At 43.4% G+C, this 18185-nt stretch overlaps 1 protein-coding gene across 1 annotated transcript; it reads left to right on the top strand.

Annotated features, from left to right (window-relative positions):
• The first annotated feature begins 1319 nt into the window (after positions 1-1319).
• On the top strand, positions 1320-9736 carry LOC107077221 (E3 ubiquitin-protein ligase TRIM39-like). Its single transcript, XM_015346016.2, has 8 exons — positions 1320-1425; positions 2458-2574; positions 2900-3004; positions 3608-3754; positions 4427-4453; positions 4923-4949; positions 8920-8946; positions 9219-9736. The coding sequence occupies exons 1-8, from the start codon at positions 1329-1331 to the stop codon at positions 9734-9736; spliced, it is 1065 nt and encodes a 354-aa protein (XP_015201502.1). The 5' UTR covers positions 1320-1328.
• Positions 9737-18185: the final 8449 nt, after the last annotated feature.

Below are 18185 nucleotides of genomic sequence, written 5' to 3'. Positions count from 1 at the left end.
ACAGAGGAGAGTGTGAAGTAGCATTAAACAGGCTTGGGGAAATTGGCTAACTGGGAACCGTGCTGGAGTGCAAGGTGGAATGACGAGTCCTCCAGGGGCGTGGCATAACACCTTCTTTCACTTCACTGGATCCCTGTCCCGTCCTGGGCAGACTTTGAAATTCCCACCCCTGGTATCCTGACTGTGTGCGCTATACTGTGATGGCTGTCTGAACAGCTCATAATAACAGGGATTTTAACAGTCAAAGAGGTCCAAGAGGCAACAATCAAATACGACCCACAGAGCAAATTCTTAAAAACAGGCTAGAACCAGGCAGGTACAGTAGCTGCCCAACATGACAGTCCAGAATCGAAGCCTTGAAACAGGCCAATGTCCAAAATCAGGTAAGGAATCCAGGGAGAAAACGAAAAACCAGGAGCAGGGAATGGTAATCAGGGAAAGCCCCAAGAAGCATTAAGCTATAACAGAAGCTATAACAAATAATGAGAAACAAGGAATAAGCTAACAAGTCAAGGAATAAGGACGTGGAGTAAATGACATAGGACAGGAAGAAACTGGATGAACAAGAGAAAATCTGGATGTGGAGCTCAATCCAGAGGTAAAACAATACAGTACACTGCAAGGTCTAAGAGGAGAGTTTATAAAGGCCTGAAGAGGGGAGGTGTGGAGGTACACTAGGCAATCAGGGACTGGTTACTGACATCTGCCTGGCCAACGTCGGACCAGCAAGCAAAGTGTGGGGAGCCCTCTGGCAGCGAGGTGGTGGGACTGTAACATACTGTTACTGTCACAGACAGCTCTATACTGTCACAGACTGAAAAACCACAATAATCCAGATATGAACTCAGGAGGGCCGAGTTCCTCGGATATCACTATCACTGTGAGGACAGATTCAAAATCCTTTTAAAATGTGATAAAGTGGAATTGAGTTAAATAAGAGTATAAGATGATTGTAACAGGTAGACCACTCCTTTTGCAACTTTATCCTCCTTTGCTTATATTTTTCTTTTCCTTCCTTTTTTGTTCTTCTTTTAAGACTCTAAGACAGGTTGGAGACCAAAGGACACCTCTCAGACTAGCTGATAGCTCTACAGTGCACAAGAGAAGCAGCTACAGCCTTTTAATCACCAGAAGAACAGCGGAAGAACTGAACCTGTGGTGAGATCACACCTTCAGTGCACAGGATATGTTAAACATGTTAAAGTCTCTGCAGCACAGAGCAAAAGGGGGGGTTTCTTATTCTCTTATGAAGTCGGGTTCAGCTGTTTCAGCTGTATCTCCAGTGCTACATTGGACTCAGTGCAGTCTGCGTTGACAGAAGCTGAACGATGAACATGGAACACATTTACGCCAACATTGAAAACAAGTCACCAAACTTCGACAAGGGCGTGGAAGCAGAACTGCAGAGCAAAGGAAACCTGGGAGGTACTGTCGGCACATGTGTTTTTCTTTCAGTGTGACTTCTGCAGATTGATTCTGTAATGCTCAATCTGGAATGATGTGGAGCAGTGGCATCAGACTGTCTGGTTTGGGGATCTGTTATGTCCCACCCCTGGGAAGGGACTCGGAGTGCGATCCAGGAGTGACAGTGAACCCAAGTGCTAGGCGAGAGGTAGCAGAGTTAGGGAGCCTGCAAACAGCACACAAGGAATTGCACCGAGCTGCGCGTTACTGAGACTGGGGGTGGGGGGGTAAAACTATAAGAGACAGAATACCAACAAAGGGCGAATCCAGGAGTCAAGACAGAGTAACAGTCTAATTTCAGGGCAGTGTAACCAGGGGGTGATCCATGGACCTGATCGAGAACGAAGCAGGGGCTAGAAAAAAAACAAACCAGAGAGGTGAAATACTCGTAACAGGTAGACCACTCCTTGAGCAAAGCTCAAGGTGCCCAGAGTCCACACACGATCACAAGCTCTGAGCTCTGCCAGGTCCAAGGTTTTATTCCCAGGAGTAACTGGAACGGGTTTGGTCAAAAACCAACTCAATGCGCTTAGAGTCTCCTGGTGATTAAATGCCCAACAGTCCAGCAGCCGAGACTAATATGACAGGATGACCATTAAATCACCAATTTCTAATGATCTGGATCAATTACATTGTGATCAGTTAAACAGTTGATGTGTTGCAAAATATAATTTAACACAACACACATTTGTGCACCATTAATCCAATGAACATGGATTCCATGTTCATCGTTCAGCTTCTGTCAACACAGACTGCACTGAGTCCAATGCAAATGTGTACCATTAATACACAATGTAAAGACCTCTGTAGTCGTCAGCAGTGTTGCTACTGTACATGCAGGCAAGCCAATGAACTTCGACGGAACTTTCATACACAGTATCTCTATATCTGTATCTATAATTTAATAAAGTCCTGAGGAAATGGTTGTCCAAGCGATTTTCTGTATGTTTTTATTTTGAAAAAGCTGAATATCTTAAAGAGTTTTCTTTTCAGTTCTGGAATCGGTGGAGAAATCCGAAAGAGACAGCTCTCCGTACAAGATCCTGGCCCTCATCTGCTCGGGTCTGAGCTGTGTGCTCCTGATAACCACTGTCATCTTCAGTTCTTATTGTAAGTACAGTAACTGATGTGTTTGCACAGTATAGCAGAAGTATTATGATATCCCTGTGAAATTAGTCTCTCATGCTGTAACTACCTTTAATTCCTCTACCACCACAATGATCCAGCAGGAAAAAATGTTGATTGATAACGACTTCTGTGTCATTACAATGTGAATAAATTAACTTTAAAATCTCTACATATAATTCAACAAGAGTATAGTGTGTTTAGTCATTGGGAAAGAAAGTTTATTTAAAACCTTGTTCAAAACAAAATAGACTTAGTATTTGGCAAAGAATTGGCTTAGACTATAGTTCTCTTCTGATTTTTATTTAAGATTTCCTCAGGCAAACCACAACTACCCAAGTTCTACCCCAAAACACCTCCCTTGTGTACACAAATTATTCATCTTCAAACTGGAGCTCTTCTGCTTTTAAACAAGGTAAGGATATTCAATCTACTGTAGGTAAGCTATTGTGTTTCAGGGTGCAGTGATGCCTCTCAGGTCTCAGTAGCAGGTGGTCATTAGACCCTGGGTCCTCAGGTCATCAACACAGATACAGATTAACACTGCAGCAAATATGTTAACATATTTGATGGGGCTGTGGTAGTTTTTATTTTAGACCCTCTGGAACAATTGACAAGTAGCTGAAACCTACAACAACTCCCTAATCCCCAGTATCTTCCAGTGTCCCAATATCATGTCTTGAACAATTAAAGAACAGTTAGACCTGAAGATCATTCTGCTGAAACTCAGGTGTGAGAAAGCCTGCACACTCTGCCCAGGAGTAGATTTCACACAGTGGTCAATAAAGCTTTTTCATTCTATCAAAGACAACAGTGAGAAAACAAATAGAAGTCGGTTTGTTGTTATTATGTCATATTCATGTCTTCTCTCCAAAGCTCTTCATGTATAATTTAGTCTTACTCTTGGTTTCACAAATCTGTTTTACAATTGTTTCTGTAATGTATGGTGTCGGCCATTGCAAAGCGCTTTGTGTTTCTTGAAATGCACTCCTAAATAATCTTGTCATTTTATAATTAGAACTGCCGACGATAGTGGAGGACATTCAAAACAGCTGTTTTAACCTACAAGACAATTTAACTGATGTTCATGAAGAAGCTAAACGCTGCAGCGACACCATAAAGAGACACAACCTGGTCCCACTGTGCAACAGCAACTACGTGATTGGTTAGTACAAGTGTGGATTTTCAAAGTTTTCTCTTCTTTATTATTTCCATCCACTGCTGGCTCAAAAGAGACTTTAAAAGCAACTTCAGTTGAAAGATTTAACATGCATTTATTTCACATGATTGCAGGTAATATCAAATTAGGAGGATTAACAAATATAGTAGAGACGGCAAAAAAAACGACATATAATTGAAGAACTTTACATTGAGGGAAGTCTTGGCAGACGATATCTAATAAGGTAAAAGGCTTTCAAAACACTAGCAGGATGAAGGTTTTTTTTTTCCTGCTGTTGCATGCAGGAAACAAGAACAAACTTTAAATACAACGTGAGAAACGAAGTCAGGCAGAAGAGACTGTTTATAAAAAATACTTTTGCATTCACGCCGAAACATCAAAATCTAGAATCTGGGGAAGCAATTCAAATGGCAAAACAGATACAAGTGTGTATAGTCAAAAGTATAAATCCAGCATCAAGGGAGGATATACAGTATTAATTCTGGATCATTTGCTTGTAAGGCCTCATTTAGAAAATTGTAGACAATTTGTTCGGCAGTCTAAAGATATTACTGCTCTGGATTCGGGGATCTGCTCTGCTTGTGAACACCAGGGAGAGACAAGCACACAGTGTCAGTGTTGTCACTAATCTTTTTTCTTTCTCTTCACTTTATTAAGCCTGCTCTGTTCTTACGAAAATATCAAGTAAGTGATTCTATGTTCCGTCTTCTTTGTGTCTATTCATGCTCAGGTGTCAGGTTACACTGAAACCCAAATTAATGAATCAAAACAAATGTTAAACACATTCATTTTGTATTATTAAAATGACTGCAAACCAACATATTCTTGTAGATCCTTACTAAAAAAAATGTATTTGGGCTTTGAAGGTTGTTGAAGTAAACAGTCAAGGTCTGCTGGCCTAAAGATTTAATTTATGAAATATAAAAATAAAGCATCATCTCTGTAAATCAATATAATTTAGGGGTCAAGACTTTGAGTATCTGTCTACTTTATACCTGAACTCCACAACTGTGACTCTCACTTACCCTAAAAGTAACTAAAGAAAGTCCTGTGTTAGATTCTATATTGCATTAGAGGAATCTGTAACATGAGAGAATAATTTAGATTGTACTTTCATATCTGACATTTTACATGTGTTATGCCTTCTTCATAGAAAGAGAAAGAAGAATACCTACAACAGGTAAGAAAAACACATTGATGCTCATTATACAAAGTGTGACATTTTTCATGACAACATCTTTACCATTTTGTCTTAGCACATTTTTAAATTCAAGGGATCATGGCTAAGATAATACACTGTTTTTGATACAAACACCACACAGGAAATAATTGAATTTAGAAATACTCTATTCCTACTGAAACAGTATAAGGGTGTAAATACAGTACCTTGGTGGTATTATGGATTGTATATTGACTGGGACTACCAATAGGGAGGCAAGATAGTTGAAGGCACAAAAAAGTTTGTATTTTTTAAGGAAGTTAAGGAGTTTTAATGTAGAAAGCACAATGTTGACACTTTTTTATGTAAGAGTTGTATTCAGAGCATTCTAACTTGTTGCATTCAAAGATGAGGAGGAGATCTGTCCTTGCAGAACACAAATAAGTGAAACAAGGTGTGCAGGACTTCTGACAAGATTACTGGCACATCCTTGAACTCAATAACTTGTCTTGCGTAGAGACAAATTAATCTTACACAAAATCATAGATGAAGTAGTTCAGGTGGGGAGCTGTGTCAGCGTGCGTAGTCTGCAAAGGAACAAGCTTATTCCATGCTGAAAAGAGAAGAGAGAAAAAAACAACATTTCGGCTCAGGTGTAAGACAGGGCAGACAGCAAAGATTAAATTGCATAGAAGAACACAAGTTGTGAGAGGGGAGAAGGCAGGAGGGGCAGAGAGGCAGAGAGGCAGAGAGGCCACTCAGGAAGTGCGAAGTGCGAAGTGCGAAGTGCGAAGTGCGAAGTGCGAAGTGCGAAGTGCGAAGTGCGAAGTGCGAAGTGCGAAGTGCGAAGTGCGAAGTGCGAAGTGCGAAGTGCGAAGTGCGAAGTGCGAAGTGCGAAGTGCGAAGTGCGAAGTGCGAAGTGCGAAGTGCGAAGTGCAAAGTGCAAAGTGCAAAGTGCAAAGTGCAAAGTGCAAAGTGCAAAGTGCAAAGTGCAAAGTGCAAAGTGCAAAGTGCAAAGTGCAAAGTGCAAAGTGCAAAGTGCAAAGTGCAAAGTGCAAAGTGCAAAGTGCAAAGTGCAAAGTGCAAAGTGCAAAGTGCAAAGTGCAAAGTGCAGAAGGGTGGAGGAAGGTGTGAAAATAGAGAAAGTAAGTCGGTCATTGAGAGAAGGGTGATGGTGTGAACCTAGCTTCAGGATGAGTTTAGTTTCTGTTGTTTTTCTGCTGTGGGAGGTGAGAACTGGGACAGAGAGACCAGTGTGATCATGGCCGTCAGAGATGAAATGAGAAACTATGAGCTTGGAGAAATCTTTCATCTTAACAGCCCGAACATGATCTCTGAAGCGGTCTCCTAGTCTCCTTCTCGTTTCCCCAGCGTAGATAACTGGGCATTTGCTGCAGGAGATACAGTAAGTGAGGCTGCTGGAGGTACAGGATGTCGTCTGGGTGATCTGGAATTGACCTGAGGGACCTTGAATGAGCGTGTTGTTAGATATGTATTTGCAGGTGATGCAGTGAGTTCTGTTGCAGGGGAAGGTGCCTGGTGGGGATGATGGCCGAGTGCGGACAAGGGAGCTGTGAACCAGAAGTTTACGTAGTTTGGGTGGTCGACAGTATGAGATGATTGGGAGGTTTGAAAAAAGGGTACCGCTGAAGGGATCGCCCTGTAAAATGGGGTAGTTGTTAATAATGGTCCTGGGGATAGAAAGTGTGTTAGAGTGGTAGGGAAGCACCGGAGGAATGCGGCTGTGAGACCGGGAGTTCCTTGGCCTGGGTGAGAGCCCTATTGCTAACATGGGTGGGGTATCCTCTGTTCATGAAAAAAGATTCACAGTGTGAATCTGTGGGTTTGTAATAGACTGAGGATGAGAGTCGTGGATGGATAACAGATACATTTATGTCTAGAAACAGAAGAGTGGTGGAAGATATGTTAACTGTCTATTTGAGGGACGGGTGAGAGTTAGTGAATTGATTCAGGAAGTGCTCTAGCTGGTCATTAGAGCACGCAGCAGCACCAATGCAGTCATCGATGCAACGCTTGTAGAGGTCACAGACAAAGCCAGAATAGGAAGCAAAGAAGCATTCTTCTACCCAGCCGACAAAAATATTGTCCCATCCTGGTGCCCATGGCAACTCCACTAACCATAGATGAACCCTCTCTTCTGTTGTTTTTAGAATGTACTCTCCTATCCTTTGAGAGGAGATAATAGATTATATGTATAAAGAGATCATATACTTTCTGTATACAGTATGTATGAGTCGCGGGCTACCGAGCTAGATTGTGTCACATGACACTGGCCACAAGAGTCGGCAGTCTGTAAGCAGCTGACCATGGCTTCAGTGTTTCATGTTTTATGAGTGGTCATTTTGTGTGTTTCTTGTTACACGATCGCAAGGGAGAGGTTTTCAAATATGAGCAAAAAAAAAACATGAAGGACATGAAGCCTACTGTAGGTCTAAAGAGAAACGGAAACGCAAAAACAGAAAGTATGACGACAGTTTCTTGAATTTCAGTTTTACATGTACAATTGAGGGCACAATTGAAGAATGTCCTCAGTGTGTTGTCTGCCTTAAAGTGTTGGCTGCTGAGAGCCTGATCCACAATAAATTGAAACGTCATTTGGGAACTGTTCACAGTAGTTTGATAAGTAAGCCCAGTGAGTATTTTTTGCTCAAGTTTAATGAATGAGCAGAAAGCTGCTTTTTCTAACCAAACTACAGTCCCCAGCAAAGTTCTTTTTTTCATCATACAAAATAGCGTACCGAGCAGCACAATGCAAAAAAACTCGTACTATTGGAGTACCGAGAAATCAGAAACAGAGCTCTGTGAATTCTGCTTCCCTTTGCAATATCCTGCCTTTGTGAGGCTGGGTTTTCAGCACAAGTTCAGATCAAGAGTCAATGTTGAGAAGGAGATGCGCGTTGCCATTTAAAAAATACTACCCGGTATTTTTGGTGAGTTACGTTAACATGATTTATTAAACAAGCCCACCTACCCATTAAGAGGCACTGACAAAAAGGCATTGAATTCTCCCCCTTTTTTAAAAAAACATTGATGTTTTACATTTTTATTAAGTCATTTTATTAGCATTTTACAAAGATGTTGACTCTTTTCTAAATGTTTTCAAATTGTTTGCATATTTCAAATAATTTCAAGAAAATGTGTTAAGTATTTTTATACTGTTTCGATCAAGCCTATTGGTTTTGAAAACGCTTAAAAACAATCAAAATTGGATCAACTTTGTTTTTATTTTGACCCATCGTTTCTTTTTCAAATGTATAATCTTTTGAAAAATATCGCACTGCCATCGAACAGACTGTAATTGTGACACAGGGGAGGCACTTGGAAAATCTGACAGGTCAAGGGAGGCACGGACCCAATAAGTTCTGGAACCCCAGCTTTACCAATTTGATTCACCAGTCAGAGTGGGTCCATCGTACTGTGAGGTATCCTGCGCCAAAATGAGTGGATTGAAGAAGCAGAAAGTTGGCAGTGAATGCAGAGTGTGTCATATAAAATTGCTAAACAAAGCAAGCCGCTGTCTGAAGGGGAGCTTTTGAAGGAGTGTATGATAGAAACTGTAGATATTCTTTGTCCAGAGAGCAAGAACAAATTTGAGAAATTAAGTTTATCACGCAGAACCATTACCCGTCGAGTCAAGGTCATCGAAGAAGGACCTTGACTTGAACGTCAAGTTTTATACAATTTTCATTTTTTATATTTAAAATATTTTTTCTCTCTCAGGTTATCGTTAACCTTGAACTAATAAGCCTATGTTGGATTCTTAACTTACAGGGGGCATTTAAGCAGCGTGAAGTGGCCCTCTATACAGTTTCAAAATTTTATGTGGCCCTTCAGACAAAAAAGTTTGCCCACCCCTGGTCTAGAACAATGTCCTGGAATGATATGTGTGTGTTTTAGTAATCCCTGGCGGGGAAAACTGTATTCTTACACATAAATAAATTATTGTAACAATTTGTTTTTTTTCTCCTAGTGTGGAAATGGATTCAAAATGCATCAGGTATCCTAATCAATGTCTGCCATTGTACGGTGTTTTTTATAAACTTACCAAAATACACTCTTCAGAAGCATTTAATTGGACAATGTTAGATTTGAGAATATACTATTAGTTGAATATGTTGTTGTATCATATGAGTTAACATCTTTTCTCTTCAACTCAACACTTGCCATTTCTTAAGGAATCAATTCAAAGAATGAATTTATGAATAGAAAAGTAATTTCCCTTTTTAAGGCATAGGCCTCTGTTTTGATAGTCATTCTCTTTCTTTCCAGCTGATGTAGTCCTGGACCCTGATACAGCCCACGTCAGCCTGAACATCTCCAATGATGGGAAATGTGCAGTCTTGTCTGATGTTCCTCAGTCCTCTGCATCGACAAGATTTACTGTCAATGTGGGTGTTTTGGGTAAAGTGGGATTCATCTCAGGGAGGCACTACTGGGAGGTGGATGTGAGGGATAATCTGAACTGGGGTGTGGGCATCTTCAGGGGATCTGCTCCTAGAAATACATACCTTAGACCTGAGAACGGGGCCTGGGCAGTGGAGCGGTGGAGTAAAACCAAGTTTAGTTTCATTACCGAACCCCGAACACTATTATCTCAGGATCTGCTTCCACAGAGAGTGGGGGTCTATGTAGACTGTGAGGAAGGGCAGCTGTCATTTTACAAAGTGGAGACTCAAAATCTCATTTACACAGCTAATGTACATTTCACAGAAAAATACTACCCATTGTTCTACACAGAAAGCAAAATGAACATTTCCCTTGTTCCTGTTCTTGAGTCTGAGTATTAAACTGTAAGAAGACTTTGTGCTTTATATATTTGTGCAAATATAGCTGTGAATAAAATACTACATTTTCATATCTAAATCAGGAATGGCAGATTCTGGTCCTGGAGATTTGGTTCTGTTCAATGTTTGCTCTGTCTGTTTAGAGGTGAAAGAGGTTAACAAGTGGTCAGGACAAGCCAGTAATAGTTAATGCTCACCTAGAAGACTCTATATGGCTTGGCAGCTCAGTGCTTTTCTGTAATCTGTCTACTCCCCGTCTTGTGACCTTTCTTCATCCAACTCCAACTGGGCTCATTTACACTCTGGGGTGACAGGGTCTTTTCTTGTTCCTGTCACATGTTAAAAGATCAGTATCTTAAAGGAAGAAGTGTCTGTCTTCTCTGTGTGCAGTTACAGGTCACAAGTCATAGGTCATAGGTCACAGGGTCGCAGCTATGTGCTGAAATGTCAAAAACACACAGTTGGTTGGGTGTGACAACATAATTTGCAATTCTAAATTATGAAATGGCAAGCTGAAATAGATTGAAACTTTGGAGACACACTGGCCTTCCAAGAGCAGGACTGGACTCCCCTGGATTAAATAATCTCTAGATTTACGTGGCGGGCAAACTACAGCCCATCTCTTCCACCCCATCGCAGAACTCTGACACAGCCAGCACCTTAACTGCTCTTTGGTTGTAGGAACATCCTGGACTGGACTGGAGTGGATCGGAAGGGCAACAGGTCGGGTAATCCCGCATCAGGGTTTCAAAGGTCTCTATTAGTATATTGCCACAACAAACAGCAGGGACAGGTAACCTGGATTCCTCCAGTCCAAGTCTTTATATAGTCATGCTATCGATTCCTTGATGGTTAATGGTTTATTGGTTCCAGGGGCAGAAGGTCTGTTCAATAATGAAGGAAGAGCTGGAACAAAGACCTGCAGTGGAATTGAGTGGAATGAATCAGTCACTAAGCCAATAACCAGATCACTTAGGTCTTTAAAAAATTTGAAATCTTCAACATGAAGCACTAATGTCTGATTTACACAACAGCTTAACTTTCTAACCACCCATTAAAACCCCAGACTGTTACCTTAACTGTTACTGTCAAATTCTTATTTAATGCCTATGAAAGGACAAAAATAGGAGATAAATTGCCTTCTAAATGAAATAGAATATATTACTGTGGAGGTCTTGGTCAATCAATGCCAGTAGAATATGTTTTTATGATTCCTCATGTTAAACGCAAAAGATGAATGAAGCTAGGGAAACTGCAGCCCATCTCTTCCACTCCATTGCAGAGCTCTGACACAGCCAGCTTCTTACCTGCTCTTGGGTTGTAGACATGGTGCGAACTACGGGGGAGCTAGGGGGAGCTAGTAATCGCTTTCAGGATTGATGTATCCTAACCCCTTAAAAAAATAACATTTTTGTTTTTTATTTTTTTCTCTCCTATTGTGGAAATGGATTAAAAATGCATCACGTATTCCAATCAACAAGACCCATAAGAAGGAGAGTGTGTGTTATTGACTCTCCTTCAAAACCACAATGCCCTCAATTATCTCAAAACCTAATGTCCTAAATATTAAAACGCTTCCAGTTTCTCAAAGGATTAACACAAATATAAAGTTAGTTTTTAAGCATAGGACACTTTCCTTATTGTCATTCTCTGTCTTTCCATCTGATGTAGTCCTGGACCCTGATACAGCCCACGTCAGCCTGAACATCTCCAAGGATGGGAAACGCGCAGTCCTGTCTGATGTGCCTCAGTCCTCTGCATCTACTAGATTAACTGTCCATCAGTGTGTGTTGGGTTAAGTGGGATTCATCTCAGGGAGGCACTACTGGAAGGTGGAGGTGGGGGATAATCTGAAATGGGGTGTGGGCATCTTCAGGGGATCTGCTCCTAGAAATAGGGATTTTTTAACTCTGACACAGCCAGCTCCTTAACTGCTTTTTGGTTGTTGCAAAATCCTGGAACGGAGTGGATCGGAAAGGCAGCAGAGATGGATTCAAAAGTGTGTTCATATCAGCACGCTAAACACCAGGAACACGTAACCTGGACTCCTCCAGTCCAAACTTTTACATAGAACTGTTCTAGCATGTAATCGTATTTTTTCTTATGGGGTCCAGGTTCTAAAGGTCTGTTCAATAATGAAGGAAGAGCTGGAACTAAGACCTGCGGTGGAATGGAGTGGAATGCATCAGCCACTAAGCCAATAACCAGATCAATTAGACTGTTCAAAATGTTGAAGTCTTCAGGCACTGTTGTCCTCCAGGACTGCAGATCCACCCCTTGATTTATACAACAGCTTAGAGCTACAACATAACACAGCTTTTTATTATTATTTCCCACTATATAATAATGGATTATGTTGGTCTTCATTCTCGGATAATAAGGCATTTTTGTGTTTTTTCTATCTCATGGTGAGAAGGAGCTGTGTGTGATTTTGAAACTTCAGCGGAGCCCTCTAGGAAGCTCGGTACTATTTTCACCTTTCCTCTCTGTCCTTCATGTCCTTCTGCTGACACCTCAGTAAGACCCCTGTGTGCAGTCAGGCCTCACTACAGGAGATGTAGTCGGTCCTATCTGTGTTTTCATTTAAAGAGCAAAATTTCACTCTAACGAGCTGAGATCTTGAGATCTTGTAAAGCATCATCGAGATTCTGCTTTGCCTGCATCTTTTTGGATGAGGAATTTGCTTTTTTTCTTCTTCTATTTTAACTTCTTTTTTTAATAACGAAGGCTTGTGTGTGTTAAGTGCACAGAGTACAGCATTCTCTACTGTACTGCACTGAAAATGAGCGAGTTCTAATGTCTTCATACATCTGGATCAGCTAATGACATTAAGCAAGTCACTGGAATAATTAACTAGGAATATTATTACTTAGTTACCGTTCTGTGCTGTATTAAGGTGACGTCGGGTGTCTGAGGGAATAATTCTGAGGTCTGAGACCAACCAGAGGGTGTAACACAGGAAGGAATGGAAATGTAGTTTCCGAAGGTTTTTGCCACAGTTCCGGAGGAATGAATCCAGAGTGTGTAATAAGGGGGCACTATACTCATTTACACCATCGATTGTGAACTGATTGTGAACTCGACAATAGGCCAGCTGCACCTGCTGTTATTTGTCTTTGCCTTGTTCAGTCACAGAGGCAACCGAAAAGTTCAGTAATCCCCTGAGACAGCCAGCCTCTCCGTTGCCTTATCGCCCTTTCTTATCGTCAATTCAACGGCGAAGTAGCTGGTTGTCACAGATCTCGATTTTTTTTTCGTTCCCTTTTCACTTATTTTCTCGGATTTTGTTGTTGTTTTTGTTGTTGTTGACGTGGTAAATCTGAGTCGCAGCGGTGTCCGCCTCTATAACCGGGCACTGCCGGTTGTGTAACTCGTCACGGCCCCGGTCTTTGCCGAGGGGGGCTGTCGTGTGCGTCCGGCTCTGCGTTTTCACCTTCTCCCTGCGGTCCCGCTCCCGCCCCCCTCCGTCCCAGGGGAGTCTTGAGTGACACACGGATGTTTTTTTTTTTTCCCAGACACAGCGAGAAAGAAGAGTTCGAGTGACTGAGCGGGAAGTGTACAGAAACCTTTTAGAAACCGCAAAGTGGAGGAGGAGGAGGAGGAGGAGGAGAGGCGGTGTGTGCGCGCGCAGGAGACCCACGCCGCCACACGATCTTCAAGAACCAGCCGGAGAGCGGAAGTTTATCCCCTCTGTTTCTGAGAGGAACTGTAGCAGCGATGCACTCGAGGGCAGCCTATAGGCCTACAGGACGGCCCCGAATCCCCAGCATTAATCCCACACCTTTGCCCGGGGTTCGGCAGGATGAAGTCCAGCAGCAACGTTGTGGTCGGGCTCGGTCTTTGCCCGCCTGCGTGAAAGTGTCCCGAGTCTGAGTCGCCCCTGGATAAAGCGCCGGTCCTCGTCAAAGGACAGGGTCCGGCGCGTAATGGTTTGACCCACGGTGAATAACGAAATACGGCTTTTCGACAAGAGATAGCAACAAAAGGCGTTTTATGTAATGAATCGCACACCGAGATGTATAGTCCAGTATGGCTTGTGTCTGTCCGTGAAAGATTCAGGTGCAGTTGTGCAAGGAGAGAAACGCGGCATTATCAGTTCTGTAAATGACTCCTTGTGTCCGCAGGGCGAGATTCTTGTGTCCCGGCTCGTCAATAATAATAATAATAATAATAATAATAATAATAATAATAATAATAAACTTTATTTTATATAGCGCCTTTAAAGGTGGCTTCTCAAAGCGCTTTACAGAACGACAACAACAATAAATAAAAAGAATACACAAGACAAAACACAGTTACAGTACAACACACCGTTGATGGTGGTACTAGGAAAAGCAGAGGGGTGAAGAATGGAACAGTTCAGTAAAGGCTTTTCTAAAGAAGAAGGTTTTGAGTCTGGATTTGAAGGAGTTTAGAGAAGGTGACTCTCTGATATCCTTGGGGAGAGAGTTCCAGAGCTTGGGGGCATAACAGGAGAAGGCCCCGTCGCCCCTACAATGTAGACGGATAATCGCCACCTTCACGGTGCACAGTCGTCCTGCTGTTTCACTGCACGGTTTTTCTCCGTTTCCTGTCGAATCTTGATCAGGGTTTCCTCCCCCGGCTGAATACATTTTAAATCTCTTCTAAAAGCCAACACAAGAAATACGTCGGGCACTTTTGTTTTCGAGGCACAACGACGTCATTACTAAAAAATACACATACGGTATATATACATTTTACTTTTGCGCGTTTTAGCTCTTGATGGTAACGTCTTTATGGAGAATTGGAGAAGGGAGATTGTATCCTCACAACCGCAGGGGACCTCCTTGATACGGACGTTCACTCAGGTGTTTAGTTGTGTTTTTCCTTAATGCTCGTATGTACAAACTTCTACACCCTGTTTTCCCGTGGTACAGAACTGCGACCAGGGGAGGCCGGAGCCCTGTGGTACAGTACACTGACGGTGAAAAAGAAAGAGACGCTTATAAATAGATAAACAAACACACCCACTGATCTTTTGTTGACAAGCGGGCTGTCTAATTTGGAACTGGCGGAGAGAAGCGGGTTCGAGGACGAATCCCACATAAATCTGGGGACCGTTTTTATAGACAGTTTTAAAAAGTTTCGCTGTTTCAGCTGGACTGCAATGGGCGGCGGGTTACCCTGCGCGACGAGACGCGCTCTCCTCAGCCGAAGGGGCGCTCGTCGTGAGCGCACGCCTCCGAGCCGCCCGGGTCTGTGTCCTCTGTCTCTCCGGCGAGCAGAAATAAGAGGCTTTCCTCCGAGATTTGCCCCGGGCTCGGATTTTGAGGATCTGAGAAAGGCCGGGATTAATGTCGCTAAAAGAACTGTTTGTTTTACTTTAACTGATGTCGGGGTCAAATCGCGTGGAGCACAGGATTAGAAGGAATTAAAGGAAACAGATCCAGTTTTACAGTTGTCTGTTGCTTTCCACGAGATTACATTAGCTAATGATATGATTCTAAGGCGAGCGTATTAGGAAAGCCGAGATACGCTGATACGAGAGGAAAGGCGTGAAAGGTGAAAGTATCTCGTACAGTTTCCACAACAAACACTAAACTTAGTACCATGTTACTGGAGACAATTCCAACTGAGAGGCTGCGACTCTTCTATATATATTTTTTTCTTTTCAGCAAGAGCAGTGAAAATATTACCAAACAAAAGAATTTAGCTTTTGTAGCTAATTTAGCTTCTGTTACTTCTGCTATTTTTGACTGAGACTTCAGATAACATCGATAAAGTTTCTTTTAAAAACGTTCCTCCTGTATCTGTCACTGTGAACTGGCTAAGACAACTGTATAGTACTGTTAGAATGGCCACTCGATCTGTAAATACACTGATCGTTTTTTTTCGGAAAGCTGTGGGTACAAGGCGAGAAACACCCTGGATGGGCCATCGGTCTATCAGAAGTCACAGACACACTCGCACAGCTGGGCCAAGTTTCCCAGAAGCCAGTTAGCCTACCAGCCTGCCTTTGGACACTAGGAGGAAACCAGAGCACCTGGACGAAACCCACACGAACCTGGGGGAAAACATGCAAACTCCACACAGATAGCACCCCAGGAATTGAACCCGGGGGGGGCACATGCAAACTCCACACAGATAGCACCCCAGGAATTGAACCCAGGGCCCCAGCAATGCCAAGCAGTGTGATGGTGGCTTCCCCTCGTCAGAAATCTACACTCTGATACCAACAGTCTGGAACAGGATCCCCAATTCTAATCCTTGAAGGACAGCATGTTGACACATTTGGATAGCAATTCAGCTATAAGCATCCTATATCAGTTCAGAACTGGACTTATTGGACCTGACTCCCAGGGCATTCCTCATAAACAGTAGGGGTGTCCTGGCCAAATTTCCCCCTGGTCTTTACCCATCATGGCCTCCTAATAACCCCCATCTCTGAACTGGCTCCGTAACTCTGCTCTCCTCCCCACTGAGAGCTGCTGTGTGTGAGCAGACTGGAGCTTCATCCAGGCGGGGGGACACAGTGGGGGTGGAGGGGATCCCCATGACCTGTAAAGAGCTCTGAGTAGAGAGTCCAGAAGAGCGCTATGTAAGTGTAAGGAATTGTTAACTACTATTATAAATATGAATTCAGTCCCCCCAGAATAAAGCTCTGAAATATACCAGCTAAATCTCATTCTCCCCTTTTAAAAATCTCGCTTTTCGTTTTGCCCACCAATAACTAATCCTCTTCTGAGTGTTTGAGCTTTCATGTCAGAAACTTTAAATCGGTGAGGAGGCGAAACCCCTGTCACTGAGCAGCCCACAGGAATCTCACAGATTGAATATTCTGAAGAATTTTCTAAAGACCTGGCACCCCTTAACTGTCATCATTTAAAAGACTGATATTTTTAAAGTAATTAAGTGTTTTTGTTTCTCAAATGTGTTCCCCGAACTGAACAAATGACTTGCCTAATTGAACAATAACTTTCAAGTTCTAATTAAAAAAAACAGGTGATTTGTGATGACCCATTAGACTAACTGGACTGGGGGTCCCCAGGACCAGGGCTGGAGACTCTCTGATTTGGGGTGACCTGTGAGACTAACTGAACTGGGACTCTCTCTTTTAGATACTGGAAACGCAATCTTCGGATCTCTCCCTCGCTCACACAGGAGCTGACGGTGGTGTGCCCAGTGTGCCGGGAACCTTTGACCTATGACCTGGAAGCTCTACAGACCTCACCTACCCCTCAGTTCCCCAAGGTGAGGCTGCACTCTCTTCCTGTTGCTCTTCAGTCCGTCAGTCAATCTCATTCTTACAGCTCCAGGACCAGGGCTGGAGATCTGGGGTGACCTATGAGACGAACTGGACTGGGGCTCCCCAGGACCAGGGCTGGAGACTCCCTGATTTGGGGTGACCTGTGAGACTAACTGGACTGGGGCTCCCCAGGACCAGGGCTGGAGACCCCTGATTTGGGGTGACCTGTGAGACTAACTGGACTGGGGGTCCCCAGGACCAGGGCTGGAGACCCCTGATCTGGGGTGACCTGTGAGACGATCTAGACTGGGGCTCCCCAGGACCGGGGCTGGAGACCACTGATTTGGGGTGACCTGTGAGACGATCTAGACTGGGGCTCCCCAGGACCGCGGCTGGAGACTCTGTGGTTTAGAGAGTCTGGAACAATCTTTATTACTGGTACCATCTCCTCGTGTCCTCTGCCTGGGCCAGGGTCCACTGGGCCACTCTGGTCACTGTCTGCAGCCGGGCTGAAAGTCAAGACTCCAGCTGTGATGCATCAGACCGCAGGAACACTAACAAGTCACCTCCCCCCACTCCCTCGCCGTTAAAAGGCTGGGAATTGAATGGTTTTCAATTAGCCAGCTCCCACAGGGGGCATCAATTATTAAGGAAGGTGTCTGAGACTTTTATGTGTGTTTATAGTTGAATTAAAAGCCTCCTGTATCAATTACTGACATTTCCAACTCAAGTACGCCAGGATGAAAATTAACCCCTTCCCTGCCTCCCGTTATCCCGACAAAGGGCATGTTACAGTAAGTCTGGAAAGTCTGGAGAGCTTGTTCCAGACTCCCACAACTCTTTGTGTAAAGAAGTGCTTGCTGCCGCCCTCTTCTGGATCATGGCTGATTCATGGCAGGTGGCAGTAGGCGAACACGGCCAATTTCAATCTATATTTCTGCTTGACTAGTGACAGACCCTCCCAGGCGTGCCTTACTTCATCTAGGAAGACCGAGATGACCGAGACCGAGCGCCTGCTCCACCCGGGTGAAGCTTCTCTCAGACGTTTATTTAAAAGCAGTGAAAGGTAGTGTCGCAGTTCACCAGCTGTGTAAAATGGCGTCTCCCAGCGCCAGAAACTGCCCCAGCTGTGAAGGAGTGTCAACGAGAGTCACTGGAGCGCCCCTGTTATGAGCTGAGTACAAAGTGCCGGAGTCGCTTTAAGTATCGCTGAGGCGCAGTCTCTGTAAGGCCGACTGGGCCCCG

This window comes from Lepisosteus oculatus, chromosome 4 (genome assembly GCF_040954835.1).
Source record: "Lepisosteus oculatus isolate fLepOcu1 chromosome 4, fLepOcu1.hap2, whole genome shotgun sequence".
NCBI classification, from domain to species: Eukaryota; Metazoa; Chordata; class Actinopteri; order Semionotiformes; family Lepisosteidae; genus Lepisosteus; species Lepisosteus oculatus.
The sequence above is the reverse complement of the archived record's forward strand: the minus strand, read 5'-3'. Positions and strand labels throughout refer to the sequence as shown.